General features: G+C 51.1%; 1 protein-coding gene across 10 annotated transcripts in view; it reads left to right on the forward strand.

Annotated features, from left to right (window-relative positions):
• The window catches only part of TSPOAP1 (TSPO associated protein 1), a 73,516-nt gene that overhangs the window by 12,464 nt on the left and 41,940 nt on the right, over nucleotides 1-19,112 (forward strand). For 7 of the 10 annotated variants that reach the window (XM_074593444.1, XM_074593446.1, XM_074593440.1 and 4 more), the window contains exons 2-9: nucleotides 464-571; nucleotides 2,777-2,905; nucleotides 5,074-5,250; nucleotides 8,525-8,803; nucleotides 14,447-14,554; nucleotides 15,389-15,472; nucleotides 16,902-16,991; nucleotides 18,817-18,939. In XM_074593444.1, coding sequence (XP_074449545.1) covers nucleotides 464-571; nucleotides 2,777-2,905; nucleotides 5,074-5,250; nucleotides 8,525-8,803; nucleotides 14,447-14,554; nucleotides 15,389-15,472; nucleotides 16,902-16,991; nucleotides 18,817-18,939 — 1,098 coding nt within the window. Of the gene's footprint in view, nucleotides 1-463; nucleotides 572-2,776; nucleotides 2,906-5,073; nucleotides 5,251-8,524; nucleotides 8,804-9,322; nucleotides 9,367-14,446; nucleotides 14,555-15,388; nucleotides 15,473-16,901; nucleotides 16,992-18,816; nucleotides 18,940-19,112 lie in introns of those variants that run through there. The other 3 variants (XM_074593441.1, XM_074593443.1, XM_074593449.1) reach the window with 3 other exon arrangements.

Genomic DNA, 19,112 nt, shown 5'->3' on the forward strand with positions numbered 1-19,112 from the left:
TGTCGCCTTCTTCCGCCGCTGAGGCTGACAGAGAGAGGGCAGAGCCCGGGGCCTGGCTCCAGAGAGGGCTCCTGGGCCAAACCGTGGGCGCTGGCGTGGGGAAGCAGGCGAGGAGCTCTCGTCGCCTCCCAAAGCTGCACTGTGCCGGAGGCCACTGTGTCCCTGAGCCGTGGGGAGCACGTGTCTGGGGTGTCGCAGCTTGTGCTCTGCCCACCTGGCTCTTGCTGGCTCTTGAGCTGTGATGGAGCCCAGCCCTGAATGCCACTCGTCCTCCAAAGGACAGGCGGCCCCTCGCCACCTCCTGAAATCAGCCTCCACATTCCACCCTGCCCCTTCCCCGCCCTGCCAGCCTCCCCGCGGCCAGGCTGGGCTCGCTGCGGGGCCGGGGCAGGCGGGAGCTGCGGTCGGTCCCTCTCCCTGGGCGGGCGAAGCCCTGCCTTGCCTCTCCCGCACTGTTTTGCAGAGCGGGGCTGACTACGGCTTCCTCATGAGCCAGAACACGAAGCTCCTGAGCGCGCTGGAGGACCTGCGGCACCGCTGCTCCAGCCTGGCCGAGGAGAACAGCTTGCTGGTGAGCAGAGGATGGCCCTGGCCGGGTGCTGGGTCGGCTGCTGGCACGGGATGCTCCGTGGGGAGGGAGTCACAGAATCATAAAATCACAGAATGGTTTGGGTTGGAAGGGACCTTAAAGATCATTTAGCTCCAGCCCCCCTGCCCTGGGCAGGGACACCTCCCACCAGCCCAGGTTGCTCCAAGCCCCGTACAACCTGGCCTTGAACCCCTCCAGGGATGGGGCAGCCACAGCTTCTCTGGGCAACCTGGGCCAGGGGCTCACCACCCTCACAGCAAAGAGTTTCTTCCTCACATCTCATCTAAATCTCCCCCCTTCCAGTTTAAAACCATTCCCCCTCGTCCCATGGCTCCCCTCCCTGATCCAGAGTCCCTCCCCAGCTTTCCTGGAGCCCCTTTAGGGACTGGAAGGGGCTGGAAGGTCTCCCCGGAGCCTTCTCTTCTCCAGGCTGAACCCCCCCAGCTCTCTCAGCCTGTCCTCACAGCAGAGGGGCTCCAGCCCCCCCAGCATCTCCGGGGCCTCCTCTGGCCCCTCTCCAACAGCTCCATGTCCTTCTGATGTTGGGGGTGCCGGTGGAGTGAGCTGCCATCTGCTGCCAACTCCAAGAGAAGCTGGCACACGGGATCGGCTGGGCAGAGCCAGGGGGGAGAGAGGGCCTGCGTGTTTTTGGGTCCCCTGGGTGCCTTTGCACTGCACCCATCATTGGCCCAAGCAGGACCCCTTCCTTGTGATGCAGAGTGGAACCAGGACCCTCGGCTGCCCTCTCTGCCATCTTTGCCTGGTGCTATTTGCCTGCTGGACACCACAAGAGGCTTTAACGCAGCCGCCCATGAGAGCAGGCAGAGAGCAGGGCAGCGGCGAGCTGATGGCAGGGGAGGGGGAAGTCGCTCTTGTTTCCTCTTTTAATTGGAAAAGCAGAAACACTGATTCACTCGGCCTCGGCTGCGGGTGACAGCGCAGCACTGCCCCCTGCTCCCACGGGAGCTCGGCACCCGCCTCCTCCCCAGCTGCACCCCCGGCACCCAGAGCCTCGCCAGGCGGCCACAGCCTGGGCCACCCGTTCTGCACCGCCCCCCCATCCCTGGCTCCCCAGGCCTACAGTGGGCAGCCAGGATCTCGGGACATACAAAGAAGGGATGTTCCCCTCCCGCATCCTCTCTGGTGAGCATCAGCCCTTGTGCAGCCCTGTGGCGTGGGGATGCGGCCACACCAGGCCCCTGAAAACTTCATCGCTCAGCATTTCAGATGTATATCACCAAATTCAAAATGCATATTTTAGATAATTTTCTGACACGAAAAGCATAAATCCAGTACGGCCTGCATGTTCTGGGGTTAGCCCTTATCAGTCATCGTGTAAGCTCTCACCAAATCTTACTCTCAAAAACCAGCCTTGGTCTTCTGGCTGAAGAAAAGCAGTGAAAGCAGCAAGCGCCCGTGGTGGGATCTCGCAGGGGTGGGGAGGGACATAATTGGAAGTATCGGCTGACCTGACATTTTTGCTGATGTGAAAAGACAGCGCAACACATCTGGGTATGACCTTGAGAGAATGAGCCGTCGGCAAACGGCAGCTTATCGAAATGGACAGATAACAAATAAAAGGGGATTAAGCATGAACAGAATCAATAGGAAGAAAAAGGAAATTTTCTTTGCAAACATCATGAAGTCCTTTGCTGCTTTCTTCCCGTTCCCCCCAACTCATGCTTTGGTGTCATGATAAAAAGGACAGCGGCGAAGATTGCAGTGCGCAGCACAAATCCGCAGCGGTGTGATGAGTCCTGTAACCCCAGGGAAATAAACTGGGAAGACTTTGGAAGAGAAAGCCCAAAGGGTGGGTGGCCAGGATGGAGTGATGCTGGAGATGTGCCAAGTCCCAGCTGGCAAAGGCAGAGCCTGCAACGAGAGGGTTGTGGCTGGAGAGGGACCATGTGGGGTGGCCTGGGGTGGGACGAGGAGCATCTCATGGGGACCAAGAGGTCACATTAACAAAAATACCAGGAAAACCACGGGTTTCAGTGACTGGAGAGGCAACAAGAGCAGAGGTCAGTGTTCAGTGGTTGGGACAGTCATAGGAGAACAGGCTGGGAAAAGCCCTGGGGGCACAGAGCAGGTCAGGCAGGGCCAGGGACTTGGCTTCCCCTAACACCCCCGGCGTGCAGCTTCAGGCTAGCGGGGGCTTCACCTCCAACCTCTCCTTCTGTTATCTAGCGCAGGAGCTGCTTCCCCCAGACGGAGGAGAAGGTGAAGCACCTCAAGAGGAAGAACGCGGAGCTGGCAGTGATTGCCAAACGCCTGGAGGAGAGAGCCCGGAAACTCCAGGAGGCAAACCTCAAAGTTGTGAGTGCCGGGGCTTGCTGCTGCGGGAAAGCTGAGCTAGGACAGCACCTCATCACCGGGACTTCTCGCTTGCTACTTCCATTGAGCTAGAAAGGCCTTTTCTTTCCCTTTTTCTTAAACTTACAGCAAACACGGTGTGCATGGTCAGCAGCAGGGCAAGAATCCCGAAACCCAGCCATCACTGGGTTCCTTTTGCTTCATCGCTTCTTCTGCTCCTGCTGGGGGAGCTGGCTTTGAGCTATTTCTTCCCACTCGGTTTCTTGCTGTAAACGCACTGCCCTACCGTAAGGTGTTAGTTTAAGGTAATTAGCTCAGCTTTCCCTTGGCAAGTCATGAAAATAATTCATCTGACTTCACCGAAAAGAAACAGGAAGTATTTGAATAAGAAAAGGAGTGTGGTAAAGCAAAACAGGAAGGGGTGAGAGACTCTGCTCTGCCCCATCCACACCTCGCTTGTGTTGCTGTGCAAGCCGCATGGTTTTTTGCTTTCTCCAGCCCAACAGCAGCTTGTTGCAAACCCTGTAGCACCTGTCACGGTGCAGGAGTGGGGGGAGATGGCCGTAGGATGTGGGATGCTGGGCACAAGCCTTGCCTGAGCTTCCTAAAGGTGGATTACAGTGGAGTAAGGCAAAACCTTTCTTCCATTAGAAGGAAACCAGGGATGGTGATGGGGAGTTCAAGGCCTTTAGGACAGAAAGGAGGAAGTGAAAGCGTTGCTGAAGAGAAGGTAGGGGGTTTTCCTGGCACTGCCTGCCCTCTCTGTCCCCAGGCACCAGGGTTTTGGTACTTGCAGGGCAACAGTTGCTGCCAGATGGACTTGTCAGATACTATGTTAAGAGAAATCATTTGATATACATCCAACAGCTACGCAGACCCTCCAGCAACTATTCATATACTGGGTTGTTTTTTTTTTCACAAGTGAAACTTTGGGGTGGTGACAGTTTAAGACCTGTGCGAGCCCTGGGAGAACCAACTTGCTGGGCTCCTGGGCTGGTCCAGGTCTCCCAACTGCAGAAAGCGCTTGGACGGCTGAGGCGCGTGGAGGGTGGGCTGGAGGCAGGACCAGGCAGCTGCCTGCCCAGAGAAGGGGCCCTGAGGAGCTGGGGTTAATCTGGCAGCGATTGCCTTTGATGCCTGGTACTCAGGTCCTGCGGATCCAGGGCCTGGCACGCAGCTTCTGCATGTTGGCGAGATGCTTGGGAAGACCTGGGGAGGAAAAGTTTGCACAGAGGATGCCACGTTCCTGATCAGGCAAGGGAGAGAGTCCCCCCTCGCCAAATTGTCAGGCTTTGTGTAGGTGAAAATGGCTGGAGAGGGAGAGGCAGGGTTTGATAAACCCAGGGACTGGATGTGGCCTCACTGCCCAGAGGGTTGGGATGAGCCAGGGGCATGAGCTGCCCCTTCTCTAGCTCGGCGGAGCTGGTACCCAGTGGGAGAGCTGGACACAGGGATGGGGCGCCTGCTGAGTGCGGGCATTCCAGGGAGTCTCTGCCGGAGGCTGTGCCCAGCCAGCTGCCTGTCCCTGTTTGCCCTCCTCCCCCTGATGCACACTGCTGTCCATCCCCACCCTTGCTCTTCCCTCCCTTGCAGGGAGCATGTGGAGCTGAACTGCTTCTCCTGCTGAACACCTCCCAGTCCTCCCCTGCCGGCGTTGGCCCTCGCTGGGCTCTCTCTTGCCTCTCCTTTTGCCTGCCCGCCCCGAAGCCCTCTTTTCTGCTGCTTAGAAACCCAGAGAAGCTCCACTTCTCTTCCTGGTTTGGCCACCTCCATCCTTGCTCCCATGCTCATCTTTCCTGCCATCCTCCCCTCCTCTTCTCTGCTGCCTTTTCCTGTCTTTCCGCCTCCAACTTCATCCTGTTTATTCTGTCTTCCCCCCCAACTCTTGCCCTGCCTGCAGCCCCCCGTGCTGACCATACCCACTGGCCTCATCTGCTGAGCACCTTCTCCTTCCCACCTCTTCTCTGACCCACTTCTTCATCCAGCCTTTCCTTTTTCCTGCCACTTTTCCATAGGTCTGTCCTGCTCCTCTGTCTGCTCGTCTGTCCTTTGGGGCTAGGCTGGGTTTCTTGACAGTGCTCCCTGCCCGACGGCTGTTGGGGTGATGGGGTGGTTGTTAACGAACACCAGCACATGTGGCTTTCTCCCTTGCTGCTCTCTCTCTGGTGTAGGTAACTGCTCCGGTGCCTCTGAAGGGCTCCAGCCTGGAGCTGTGCAAAAAAGTGTTTGCCCGCCAGCGTGCCAAGGACCTGACAGAGCAAGCCAGTGCTCTCCTGGCAAAAGACAAGCAGATTGAAGCTCTGCAGCAGGAGTGCCGAGAGCTGCAGGCAAAACTTTTCGCAGGGAAGGTGAGACACTTTCTGGGACATCGCTCAGTGGCTAGGGACAAGCAGGGCAACAACAGTGATGGGAACCAGGCTCCAGGAAGCGGTGTGAGGGCAATTAGTCCCAAGCGCAGGCTGAAAACAGAGGGCATTTGGTGCATAAGCTGGATGGGGGACATTGTGTGAGTGTGTGGCAGAGGTGGTTCTGACCCCTCCAGAACAGTTTGCCAGGGGACACCCCGGTTGTCCCTCCATGAATTCATGGGTCTGAGCTGCCATTTTCAGCAGGGACTAAAACTCCCTCCCTGGTAAGCCCCAAGAAGCCACAGACACAGGACGATTTTTCACAGTGCTGAAGTCAAGCAAGCTGTAGAAGCAGGACCTCCTGTTAAAGTGTTTCTCTGGGAAGTAAACCAGCTGAGCACATTCCCAAGAAACAGTCTAAATCTCATGTCTTGAGCTGCAGCTTTCTCAGCGCTCACAGCCACCACGAGACTGGCTATAACTAGGTGCATCCTTGTACGACTACGACTAAGGGTACAAATCATTAGACAAGGGTGGGCGTTCATGAAAGCATCTACAGCGCTGATGCCTGCACCAGGGCTGGTGACCTACATTCCCCTTAGCACCAGCACAGGACTTGCTGATACAAATGGTGGGATAAAAGGGATAATTCAGCTCATCCTGAGACAGATATCTAAAACTGGTCAGACGTGTCGCTCCCTCAAAGCGTTTCTCTGCAATGACTCTGAAAGGAGTCTCTGCAGACATCTGAAGCTAGGTGAAATGGTTCCCACTCAAGATGACTAAAGCAACCTGTTCTGGGCATATCAGATACGTCTTTTGTTCACGAGCTGGACGTTTTCAGTTTGGGTCAGTTAATAAACGCACGAGCAGCTCAGTAACGCTCGCACTGGGTTCTCCCTGTTTTGCTAATGCAGATGTGGTCAAGTGCAACCCTACGTTCCTGCACCCAGCTGAGCTGAATGAGTACTTACATTTCTATCTACCCTACTTACAAGATATTTAGGTGACAAATACTTCCTCCCTGAAAGCAGCTTTGTTTCTGTCCCTGAGCTCCCCATGTGTTCATTTTAAATATAGGTTTGAAGGTGGATTCTCAGTCTTTCCTTAAGGTAGATTTAGTCAGGACAAGAATGAGCGGGTGTCATCTGCTGTTTGTACAGAGCCGCGCTGCTGATCCTGTCTGGCATTAAACCACAGCAGAAAGCGACCCAGGTCTGACCGAGCACTGCGGTGTCAGCAAGAAGAAATTTCCTTCCCGTCCCCTTGATTTCTCACTGCAGGCCCCCACAGAACGGGGAACAGACCCTCTCCAAAGCACTCTGTTTTTCATAGCAGAGCATGCTGGGCAACCTGAATCTGCCAGGGACAGGAGAGTGACAAATTGTGGAGGAATGTGACAAAAGCGGGTGAGCGAGACTCATTGCTGGCCAAGGAGATACACATGGGTGCAATCTTCAGGGTTGATGAGTTCAGCTGCTGCCTTGCGAGGGCCTGGGTGACCCCCGTGGCTCAGGAGGTGACACCGTCTGTCTGTGTAACTGCCGAGGCACCAGTGACAGGGGCATCGATAGATGGGCAGGGAATCCACAGAGAAGAGATAGCAAGAGAGGAAATCATTCTGTCTGATCTTGGTTTTCCCATTTCTCTTCCAAGCAAGCTGCTCATTAAATTTTAATTTTCAGCTAGTTAAAATTCAAAATTCACCTAATCTGTCTGCACCATGCAAAATGCATTATGCCAATGAAGGGGTTTATATGCAGAGATATTATGTGCACAGTCAAGAGTTTGTAACCAAATCAATTTTAATCTAGGCTATTTAAATCGGCACAAATTTTTCAGCAGCTATGAAATTAATCTACTCGGTTCCTATCCAGTGGCAGGACAGACACCCTGCACCCAGTAACGGCTTTGTTTTGCAAAGTCGGGGCTCTTAAGATAAAATGATTTCCTGTGATCATGCTCTGGTGATGGACTTCCAAACAAACCCCAGCTCCAGCTCAAACCAGGCTGCAATTTCTTGCAGCAGAGATTCTTGGAAGTGGGGGATTGCGGGGAACAGCAAGGCAGCTGCAGGGGATGCGTATAATAGAAACTGTGAGTGGAGGACTGAGGTTTTTTTCTACTCCCTTGTTCTCTCAGGCTTCAGAGGCTGTCTGTTGGGAATAGCTGCCTTTTTTTGGTGGGGGAAGGGAGATTTTATACAGCCAGCCACAGCCAATTTTGTTTAAAGAACTACTACCCTGATAACCTGAACATGGGTCTGGCACAGAGGAGGCCCAGCTGCTCACTTCTTGAATCTGTCGTCAGTTCCCATTAATGCTGCCTCAGTTTCCCCCTTGTAGCATGAGAGTAACCATGATTTTCTACGTAAATTGCATTTATGAGGCAGGTGCTATTTTTAGGACGAGTAAGAAGTGAACGGGGCAGCAGATTAAATTTGTCCTGGATACCAACTATCTGTTGAATTCACTGGCTTAGGAGCTTCCCAGAGGAACGAGCAATGTCTCCTCCAGCAGCATATTCGTAAAGACAGGTTTTCATAACCAGCTTTTGTACGTATGTATGGACATGCAGGTATGTGTTTCTTCAGCTGCCTGAAATCTAAAAACCTTTGAAAAACTAACAAGCTGGTGACATATCGTGAGAGTAAGATTGCACTTGGATTCCTTCAAAAGAGCTGGTTTTGGGTCCAGAGTGGACACGAGTGACCACTTTTGCTAAAGATAGCAGCCCGTCCACACATACTCTCTCCAAAGAGGTTAGACATCAAGAACGTTTGAAAAACAAACATTATCCTCAGCGAGAACTGAACAATTCCCAGATGTTCTTCATTCTTTCCAGCATTTAAAGCCCTAACCACCATGCATGCGTAGGGCTGCAGAGGATGCCAGCACCCACACCAAGGAGGTAAACCAGCTAAGGCTCTCATTTGGCTGGGAAATGAAATTATATTATCCTGACACGCTCTCTGCTGGCAAGCACCGAGAAAGCACACACTCAGAAAAGCCCTTTTGCTTTGTGCTGGGGTACCTGCAGAAGCATTACAGGCTAGTTTTTATCTGCGGGAGAAATAACATACTCGCATAAGGGATGCAAAGTGACTGCTTTTGAGGCTTTGGAGACCCAGGAAACAGAAATCTTTGTCTGCCACTTTTTGCTAGTGTGTCTCTTCAGTAAGGCTTTTGGTGTTTGCATGTTAAATCACCATCCCGTCCTGTTCCACCTTTTAGAGTTTGTCAGCGACAGGGTGTTGCGTTTGTGTTTCCTGCAGGATGACCCTCGCTGCCTGAACATCATTGAGTTTGATCGCCTGCTGCGGGAGTCCCAGCGAGAGGTGTTACGGCTGCAGAGACAGATCGCGCTGAAGAATTTCAAGGATTGTCTACGGTCCTCTCAGACCCGTTCCGGCAATGCTTTGCCGAGCGCTGCCACGCGCCCGGGACCACCCGTACCAACGCCAAACACCTGCATCACCGGCTCACCGCTGCCACAGGAGGCTTGCCTGGGAGAGCCGGCGCTAGCAGGGGAAGCACACAGGCAGGTGAGACAGGTGGGCCAGCCATCTGAAAGTTTTGCTACTTAATTACTCCATTAATTGCTGTTCTTCGGAAGCTTCTTAGAGCGTGTGAGCACTGTGGCTTGCTGCCGCTGCGAGCAGGTGCTGTGCTGGTGTCTCGAATGCCGCATTCAAGCACCAGGTCTCACCGGGGAACACGGACGCGAGGGGGTCAAGACCTGCTCGTCTTCCCCGGCACGGGTCTCTGCGCTGTGTCTTCCAGCCTAGGAAACCAGGCAACATCTCTTTTTGCCCCCGTTTGCTGAAAACACACGTTTTCGGTGTTGGCAGTGGTTCAGACGTTGGTTCCCAGCGGGTGAGGGATGGGCACCCACGGCCGCGGCTCCATGACTGTCTCCGTCCCCATTCCCTGCCAGGGACAGGCCCGTCCCCGCACGGCCCCCGCCGTGGCGAGCCCCGCGGCCGCGCTGAGGAGCAGGCCCGCGGCCTGGCCGCCCCCGGGCCCGGTCGCCCCTCCGCGGCCGCAGTGGTACGGCCCGGCACGTACCGGCCGCCGCCGGGCGCCGCCTCCCCGCTGGCGGCCGCGCAGCGGGCAGGTAAGGGCCGGGCCGGGCCTCCCGCGGGGCCCCTCACAGGACTGGGCTGGGGGCGGCTGCGGCGCCGCCTGCGCCGGGGGCTGGGGCGGGCGGGCCTGAGGCACCGCCGGGCAAGCGCCTCTCCCGCCCGCGGGGCCGGGCCGCTCCCGGGCCGCCGGGCCAGGCCCGCCGGGGCCTCCGCTGCCTGCGGGGTCGGGTAGCCGGGCTGCCCCTCCGCGCTTGGGGCCGAAAGCGGCGGCGGGAGGGCCGGGACAGGCCGAGGGGCTCAGCCCGCCCTGGGGGCCGAGGCCTGGGCCGGTCCTGGTGGGTGGCTCTGGGCCAGGGCCGGGGGCGAGGGGCCGGCGGAGGCCTCCCGGCTGCCCGCGGGGTGTGCGTGAGGCCGGGGCTGGGCTGTTCCCGGTGCCCCCCGGCTCCGGCGGTCTGGGGGTGTCCGAGGCGGGCAGCGCGGGGTGCGGGCTCCTGGTGGGGCTGCCCGGCGTGGGGTGGCCTGGTGTGTGTTCACCCGGTTTATTATCAGAGTTTTCGGTACCTGCGTTGTCCCGGGGCAGAGTTTCACGTCTGTAGGTGGTGTGAGGATGGGCTGCTTGTCTTCTGAATTCCCACCAGCTGCTCTCCTGTATTGCTCCCCGGCTCTCACAGAAGACGTATTGAATATTCATTCATTCCTTGTTGGTCTTTTCCAATTCACTTGTGAGTTTATAGGCCCCTCTCCTTCAGCCATTTTTTATTTTTTTCATTTTTTAATTTCTTTATAGCCTCTTCCATTATTCAGTGTTAATCATCTTTGTCTCCTTCCTTTGTACATTTTCTCTCTCGTTTTTGTGTTGGGGGAAGCAGCACTGCCCGCAGTATCCCAGATGCTGTGTCATTGATTTATATGGTGGCATAATGAAGTTTTCACTCCCTTTCTCAATAGATCTCTGTGCCTTTTTGTCTAAGCACTGGGTTCTATTAAAACATCATTTGTCTGATGGCCCTCTGTAATCTCTCAGTGTCATGAGGCCCTTTCACCATTTGTCTCTTGGCTACGTGGAGAGCACGGTTCTTGCTGCCTCTCTTTTAGTCCTCTCGTTTTTACTAGATATTTACCCGAGAGAAAACCTTCGTCCTCATCCCGTGGTGGCTCAGTGTCTGCAGAAGCCTTTCAAAGTACTGTAGCTGAATGTGTTCAGAGCACCCAAGTAGATCGTACCGTTTGCTTGCTGACACCTTAGAAAAACTCTTTATAGATTTGTGTGGTTTTTTTTTTTTTTCTCCCAATGTGCGTTTGGGGTTTTTTTAAGTATCTGCCTAATCTTTGTTCTAGTGTTTATCAGTTTGCCCAGAACAGGTGTCAAATGTACTTGTCTCTGTCTCCCCAGATCTCTACCAGAATACTCTTTAAAACTTGACATTTGCCAGCTTCCAGTTATTTCGTATTAAGGCGATGTTGGAGAAGTGACACGCTGCATGTCTTGATGCAGTTACTGCTGACGTGAGAGATTCAGTTCATGTCGAAGGGGGGTTTTGAACCCTTGGGTGAATATTATCTGATCTTGGTGATTTGTTACTGTTTATTTTGTTGTCTTCCGCAGTTGTTCTTACAGACAGTTCAGTTTGAGAGAGAGCCTCATCTCGGTTCTTCGTAGTTTGAAGTTTCTGCCCTGGTGGCCCCTCAGCCCCCAATTCCTCCATGATGTGGAGGGATGTCTTCCTCGAATGGCCCTTCCATACCTTGGTTTTCCATTGACCCTGTGGATTCTGTCAGACAGGAACATGTATTACGGTCTTTCTCATGGATATTTTTTATTTCTCTGATTCGGGAGAGTCTGTCCTTGTTGTCAAAAGATTTTCTGGCTGATAAATAGCGACAAGACCAAGCCCGACAGCAGTAGCGAAGGGGGAGCAAGGAGGCTGTTGCCAGTCTCTTGGCTGAAGCCCGTAGCTGGGAACACCCCAGGCTCAACGGGCTGTATTCCTGCGGGCGCAGTGGTGCCGTGCTGAGGATGAAGTCAGCTCTTGGGGCAGTAACCACGGTTATTGCAATTAAAAGGAATTACGTTGCCCTTCTATCCTGTTCCCCAGCACAGTGTGTCAGTGCAGTATTCCCTGGCTTTCAAAGAACTTCCTCAGAGTATAAAGAGCGAGCTTCTCCTCTAAGCGTCCTTGGAAAATCCCATTTCTCTTTTCTCCTTCTGATTTCTTTACTGCTTTATGTAGGGTTTTGAGGTGATGCTTATCTCTAATGACAAATCATAATTTAGCAGGGATTTCTTTCAGTGGCGGTGCTGGCTTGAAACAGCCTCTTGCTCACCGCTGCTTATTCCCACTGCCCCTTCAGTTGTGTTGGTGCAACTCATGTTGAGCAGTGGGATGTGATTGATCTGAATTAAAAACAACCTAGCAAACCCAGCCTTCCTCCCCCCTTGTCCTGAAACCTGCATCGGTTTTCTGGTCTGGCTCTGCCTGACCTTGCACAGCTGAAGGAATAGGCCACGGTTAGGTGGAAAATGCTGTAGCAATTCATTTGGGGCAGGACTTTTGCGATGATCATAGAATCGTAGAATTGCCTCGGTTGGAAGGGACCTTTCAGATCATCAAGTCCAACCACCAACGTAACAAAAGCCACCACTAAACCACGTCCCTCAGCACCATGTCTACCCATCTTTTAAATAACTCCAGGGATGGTGATTCCACCACATCCTTGGGCAGCCTGTTCCAATGCTTGATAATCCTCTCGGTGTAAAAATTTTTCCTAAGATCTGATCTAAACATCTCCTGGTGCAACTTGAGGCCATTTCCTATCACTTGTTACCTGGGAGAAGAGACCGACCTCCCCCTTCGCTACACCCTCCTTTCAGGTTGCTTTTCAGATCCTTCCTGGGTGCCAAGGGCAGAGCTTTCTAGAAAGTCTACGACATTTTTAATTCGCTCTGTTGCGTGCTTTATGCTCCTGGTTGTTTGCCAAAGTACAGGTACTTCTGCGCCTGCTGTCTGTTGGACTGTAGCTGGTATAGCCTGGCCGTGCTCATCAGTTGTGCATCCCCAGCCTGCGCTCTCGGCAGGGGCTCTGCCCACTTTGGTGCCCCCCACGGGCAGCACTGGGGGTGGAAAGCAGCTGTCGTACACTGATTTTTCGCTGCGTGGTTGAACAAATTCCACGCACCTGGCTCATTCATCAAGCATCTTCCAGTCCCTGCTGTGAAGGAGGTGGCACAGCTCCAGGTCACAGCTCTCTCTGTGATGTGTGCCAGTCTCGTTTATCGGTTGTTTAATACGGTGTTGAGTCTGGGCTCTGTGGAAAAATAACAGTATATGAGCATGTGGCTGGGGGGCATGTCTTTGTTCTTGGGGGAAAATTAGGTCCACGTGGGCAAATTTATGATTTTGTAATTTTTTGTAAGTTGCCTTTAATTAGGAATGTCATCATTTTGTTTAGCTTTTTGTTGGGAAGTGATCACAAACCAGCAAATTTGTATTGCGTATCTATTTGCCAGAGAGCATGACTTGCGAAGCACAGTGCATGGTACTTGTGCAGCGGGTATCTAACCTTAGCCGGTATCCACTAGCATTCCTAATTTCATTAAACTTGACTAAAATGCAACAGTTTCAGCTTGTGAGGAAGCATAATTTTAGAGGGGAGGTGTGAAATATAGATTTGAAACTTAGTATGTGCCAGGTGGTTTAAAAAAAAAAAAAAGCCTCAGAAACATTTATATGTGGATATTCCAGAGTTAAATCCTTGTTTCACAACGTGTCTGAAAGCTCCCAGGGGCTGTGGCTCACAAGGTACTGTGGCTTGGGTGGAGGATCTCAAGATTTCCAGCTGCCAGATGGTTCTTGGACTGCCAGATTCCCATGTGAACCGTATTTCATGGGTAGTAGGGGACCCCTCAGCCGCACCGCAGGATGGTGGCTTCAGGATTTTCCTTGTAGCAGAAAATATGAAAACTTTGGTAGCCGGGGCTTGGGTGTAGGCTCTTAGGGTTTTCTGGCTTTCAGCAGTGGAGCCACTAATATAGACGTAGTTAAAACCAGGGTTTCAAGCCTAAAGTAGGTAAAAGAAATGTTGGTTTAGGTGTAGTGCTAAGACACCGTCCTAATGGCCGACTGTAAAGGGAGCGCAGAGTTAGTACCGTAGACCCCTCAGTACAGTGGGTGTTCAGCGTGAAATGAGAAATTCCACTTCTAACAAAGGTTAGAGGCTGAGATGGAGTCACAAAATCCTGCTGTTTGTTTGCTGGCTTTGATGATCCTAAAGATCTCCTGTCCCTAAAATCTATTTATCAAAAATAACTTATAATTCAATGTTTGAAATATTAGCAGAGCCGCTTTCCTCTCTTTACCTCAGGCCTTGCCCTGCTGTCAGGGATTACTCTAGGCAGACAATGTCGAGTCAAATGTCAGTTGAGAGCGGAAATTCAGAGGATTAAAGGTGTGTTTGTCTGTAGTCCTAATTAAAAGTCATTTTGTTAGAAATTTGGATGCAAACATGTACAGAAAAGTGTCTCCTTTCATCTGGTTTGATGGTGGCACATAAGCCATAGCACATCTGCAGCCATTTCAGTCCTCCTCAGCTCCCAGCTGAGGTGGGATGCTCCATTTCTTGGCATTTTCTGTCTGCTCTTCCCTGCCTTTAGATTCTGACATCTTCACTGATTTGTACTTTCTGCTGTTTATGAGGGTTGTGTCCTCCCTTCTGACTATCTTCCGTCTTCTTTTTATTGCTTTGGAGAGGGCCAAGAAAGGTGTCGCTGATGCTTCTCATTGAAACCTTTGATGAGGCATGAAGGCACTCAGATTTGAGAGCTTTCTGGAGCCCGCTGTTGCGTGGGGGTTGTTTAGTCAAGCTGGCTTGATTGGTCCTGCCTGGGCTCCAGAAGACTCCCAGCACAGGTCTCTGGTGATCTCTGAGAGATCCCTGGCATGGTGTCCACCTTTCTCCATGTCCAGTTGTGAAGTTCAGAGGTCAGGGGTTTTCACATGGAATGTTGCTGTCCCAGGCAGTACTGCCAGGAGAGCCCCTTCTCCTTTGGTGTGCATGGTGTGCTTTGTGGTGCTGGCTGTCCCTCGGCTCTCTGACATCTCACTTGCTTTCCAGGTGGAACCGGGTGTGCAACCACTGGGACCTGCCTCTGAAGGACATGAAAATTTCCCTCCCAAAAATGCAGTAACAGACCAAGAGAGCAGCCAACAGATACAGCAGCTGGTGAGTTGTACCCCTGGTTTTGGGTAAGGGAGTGCTATATTTTTTTTCTTGGGGTTTTCACCCCTGGAATCCAGGCTGAGATTTTGGGAACTGAAGTCTTTTATGTACAACTGCCATGCAAAAGTGGGGAGCTTGACATTGGATGGGGTGTCAGTGGAAAAACACAGGCTGTCTGCGTGGAGAGTGTTGCTGGGTGACAGTTCCAGGCTTGTGGGGGAACATGTCACGCTAAAATGAGAGGGAAACACATCAATAGATTCTGTGCTGTGTTTGGTTTGGTTTAGTCTTATTTAAAGCCTGAACAGATATGACTGACCTGGGACAGCTGTTCTGTGAGGAATACATCTGCTGTGAATTACTGCAGCAAATAAGGACAGTTCACAATGAGGTTTAGCAGTTCTTACCAATCTGGGGAACCAAGAGTGGTAGTGAGTAACTGCAGATAAAGGTACATAACCAGAGGATGTCTGCACTCTGCTAGATGTCATTTGGATTGGAATAGGAACTAAGCTAGCACAGCTAAGATTTCAAGCTGATTATTTTGCACAGCTCTGTCTTTTTGTCTCCCGCATTCTGTCCTCCGTCCTATTCTATACAAGTGGGAAGTCTGTGCAAATGGGAAATGGAGGACTGTTTCCAGAAGATGAAAGGCTTGGGGAAGAGAGGAATAGCTGTTTCACTTCGTTTCTATATTGTTTATGTTTGTCACAAAGAGATTTGGTTAAGAAAATAAAAGTAGCTAATACAGCATTGGGTTCTTAGAAGCTGGGCTTGAATTTCTTATGCATTGTAAGAATGTGGATTTGCTGATCTACTTATGCTTGTTTCATGCAGGATTTTGAACTCAAGAAAAAGCGCAAAAAATGTGAAAACCTTGAGCATGAAGTGAGGAAAAAGCATAAAAGATGCAAAGAATTGGTAAGTGTTCTTGTTGCCTACTGTTGTAAGCATAATGGTAGAAGAGGATCTAGGTTGATGTGCGCCTCTCTTGGATTCTCTTGAGTTTATCTTAATAATGAATCACCAGTCTTTCTCTTAATTTGAGCAGCGTCACAAATTTTGGGCTCCAGCCCTCGAGGCTGCAATTGCTTATTTAGTCTTTCAGCTAGCCGTGGGTTGAATATAGCCACATAAATCACTGGGTGAAACTCCATGGCCTTTGCTAGTTTGAGGAGACGTACCGTTTTCACACGTACTCCAGACAAGTATTGAAAGATTTCTGCATCTTGAGATGGTAGTTACACAAACCCACCTTCCTTTTCTTGTGCTCCTTATTTGTTGGATGAAATCTTGCATTTGTTTAATTTCATGGAGGTTTAGCAGGTCATACCACAGCATCTGTATTTCTCCCTTCTGTTTCTACTTTGCTGAGCAGCACTGGTGGCATTAGTGACTATGACAACGCATAGTTTCAGCCAAGGGTGCTTGCCTTCTGAATAGATGTTTTATGTCTTGCTCAAATCTCAGTTCAGGTCAGTTCTAACGCGTAGCTCAGACTCATATGCAGTTCATAGTGCCTCATTGTCTGGGTTAGAATGGAATGTTTAAGGAATAAGTTGGTCATTGTGTGTTGTTAGACAGCAGCTTTTCAAGGTCAAGAAGGGACTAACTCACCTTGAAGTACTGGGACTGAGACTCTACATGCACAGGGAATTAGCTCTTGGGACAGCCAGAGAATATTTAATGATCCATAAAGCATTGGGACAGGGAAATGTGCATGTGTATATGTGGAGCTGCGTGGGATTATGGAACTATTAAAGTGCTCTACTGCCGTATGAAGTTGCTGCAGACGAACTGGACCTGACAAATTCAGTCAGCGTCTCTCCGTATGTCCATGGTCTCCTGCCTGCTCAGAGGCAATATTCTCTAAGGCAGGGTGATAGCTGGCTCGTGTTGCTTTCTTAACTCCAGGCTGAATCCCGGATTCAGACTAGAGTCAGCTGTTTAAAACTTTTGAGTTTGCACTCTAAAACTCTCTCTAGCCTCATTCTTCCAAATAATTTTTCTTCCTTAACTGAAATTTGTCAAGAAGGCTATGAACTTGAACCAACAGTGAAACTTGATGAATCGTTGTAGGTGGAGGTTGAGTTCTGAATAGCAGTATATAAATAATGTGACACTGGAGCTGTGAAGCTTTGAGGCTGTGTAAATGGGAAAGAAACTTGTCTGGCACAGGGCTGGTACCTGCTTGAGCAGTGCTGCACGCTGTTGCCCTCCACCCCTCAAGCAGCATCCCATCAGCATCCTGCATCATCAGTCAACAGGAGTGGCGGAGCTGCTCTGCAGAATGATTTGGGGGATTTAGTCTGAGGGCCTCGGTGTAGTAATGCCTGCTGTTTCTGGACAGGAGATCCAGCTGCAGGAGGTACAAAGTGAAAATGCACGACTGGCTGAAGAGAACTTGCAGCTGAATGAGAAGGCTGGATGGGCCGGACAGGTAAAGAGCAGTATCTTTGTCAGACGGAGCATTAGCATCTCTAAAATTTTGCTGAGAAGCACGTGCTAGCATGCTATGTTTTCAGGTTGCCAACTGAGTAATGGTCGTGTGCCCATCTGTGTGCCTCTCTGTCCTGCATACCCCATGGTAACTGTGAGCAGAGCAGTTAACTGCTGTCTTTTTATTACAGAGTTTCCCAAGACTTGAGTGAGATGCTTTGTCCTTACTTCAGTTCATTCTTGGTTTACCCATGGTAACTTGTCAATGAGTTCATAACCAAAGACGGACAGTGGTTGGTGGGGGAGCAGTGTGTGCTGGTCAGAGTGGTGGTAGAGCAGAACCCGTCACGGCAAGCTATGCAAGCATATGGTGTGTTCGAAAGTCCTCGGTCACCTCTGACATTCTTTTGTCATCCTTAAAGAGGGGATTTGGTGGCTGATGATGGGACAGGGAAGAAAGCCACCCCTGCAATTCAGAGCTGCCCTTGCCAGATGGAAAACCCAAAGCTTTCAGATCTTGGGATAAAGGCAGGATACTTGCATTGTTCAGTTTGCAGAGCGGATTTCAGGGGAGGGTGGCTGCACCTCAGAGGGTTGTGTTCTACAAACACGTTGTGTGTGAGAATGGTGGAAGAGTTGGTACTCCAAGGAAGATCATAGAATCATAGAATCTTCATGGTTCGAAAGGACCTTTGAGATCATCGAGTCCAACCAAACAACCTACAATCTCTGCCACTAGAGCATGCCCTGAAGTGCCAAATCTAGATGTTTCTTAATCACCTCTAGGGATGGTGACTCAAACACCTCCCTGGGCAGGCTGTTCCAGTGCCTGACCACTCTTTCAGTAAAGTCATTCTTCCTAATATCTAATCTAAACCTCCCCTGCTGCAACTTCAGACCATTTCCTCTGGTCCTGTCATTATTCACCTGGGAGAAGAGGCCAACCCCCACCTCTCTCCAACCTCCTTTCACGTAGTTGTAGAGGGCAATGAGGTCTCCCCTCAGCCTCCTCTTCCCCAAGCTAAACATGCCCAGCTCCCTCAGCCTCTCCTCCAGACCCCTCACCAGCCCGGTAGCTCTCCTCTGGACATGCTCCAGCACTTCAATGTCCCTCTAGTACAGAGGGGCCCAGAACTGAACACAGCACTCGAGGTGAGGCCTCACCAGTGCCGAGTACAGAGGCACCATCACTGCCCTACTCCTGCTGGCCATGTTATTCCTGATACAAGCCAGAGATAACAGTTACAGATCCACTGGGGGTTTCTGTTTCCAGCTTCTCTGGCCAAAAGTAATGCACAAGAGTTAGAAAGTTACTTGTCTGTCCCGTGTGTCAGTGCTGCCGCCATGCATAAGGCTTCCTACATATTTAGTAGTTGTTTGTTCTAAGTGGAAGTGTTTGTCTTTGCTTGTTAACCTGCGTTGCTAATGGTCATCAGGTGAACATGATTTCAGCAGGCTGTCATGTCTTTCTGTACTGTTCTCTGTGTTTAATCCTACTGTCTGGGGTTAAAAAGGCTTGTAGATCTTTATTCCCTTTTCCTGTCTCTTCAGTATGTAGCCTATTCCTTGCAAACAGGGAGGGAAGACAGGGGGAGAAGCAGTATGTGCAAATCCAGTGCTCATCACATTAAGGACTGATATAAATGCACATGTATTTGTTTTGAGTGAAAGCTAGAAGGAGAGGAGGTTCATGATTTTGGTATCATTACAAGTAGAAAGCAGGTCTGCAAAACAACCTATTGAGATACAGAAACAAATTATCTTCCATTATTTATACAACAAATACCTATGGCTACTTGTGCTAATTGAAAATCCTTTCTCTTCAGGTTGAATCTGAGAATGCTGACCTGAAATTGCAGGTTGTTTTGGTTACTAAGGAACGGGATTCAGTAATTCAGACGAATCAAGGACTCCAAAGCAAGCTGGAGAATCTAGAGCAGGTGCTGAAGGTCAGTAGGATCCACATGGCTGGAAGGACTGTCCATTAGTGCTGCTTTTGGATGGCACATGTTGTCTCTTTGCTTTTTTTGTCCATTCTTTTGACTCTGTGCTGCTGTTGGGAATTCTGCTTCTGCGGGATCCTGGAAAATGGCCTTTCAAAGTGGGCATCGGTGCTTTAGAA

Source organism: Larus michahellis, chromosome 7 (genome assembly GCF_964199755.1).
Source record: "Larus michahellis chromosome 7, bLarMic1.1, whole genome shotgun sequence".
Taxonomy (NCBI): Eukaryota; Metazoa; Chordata; class Aves; order Charadriiformes; family Laridae; genus Larus; species Larus michahellis.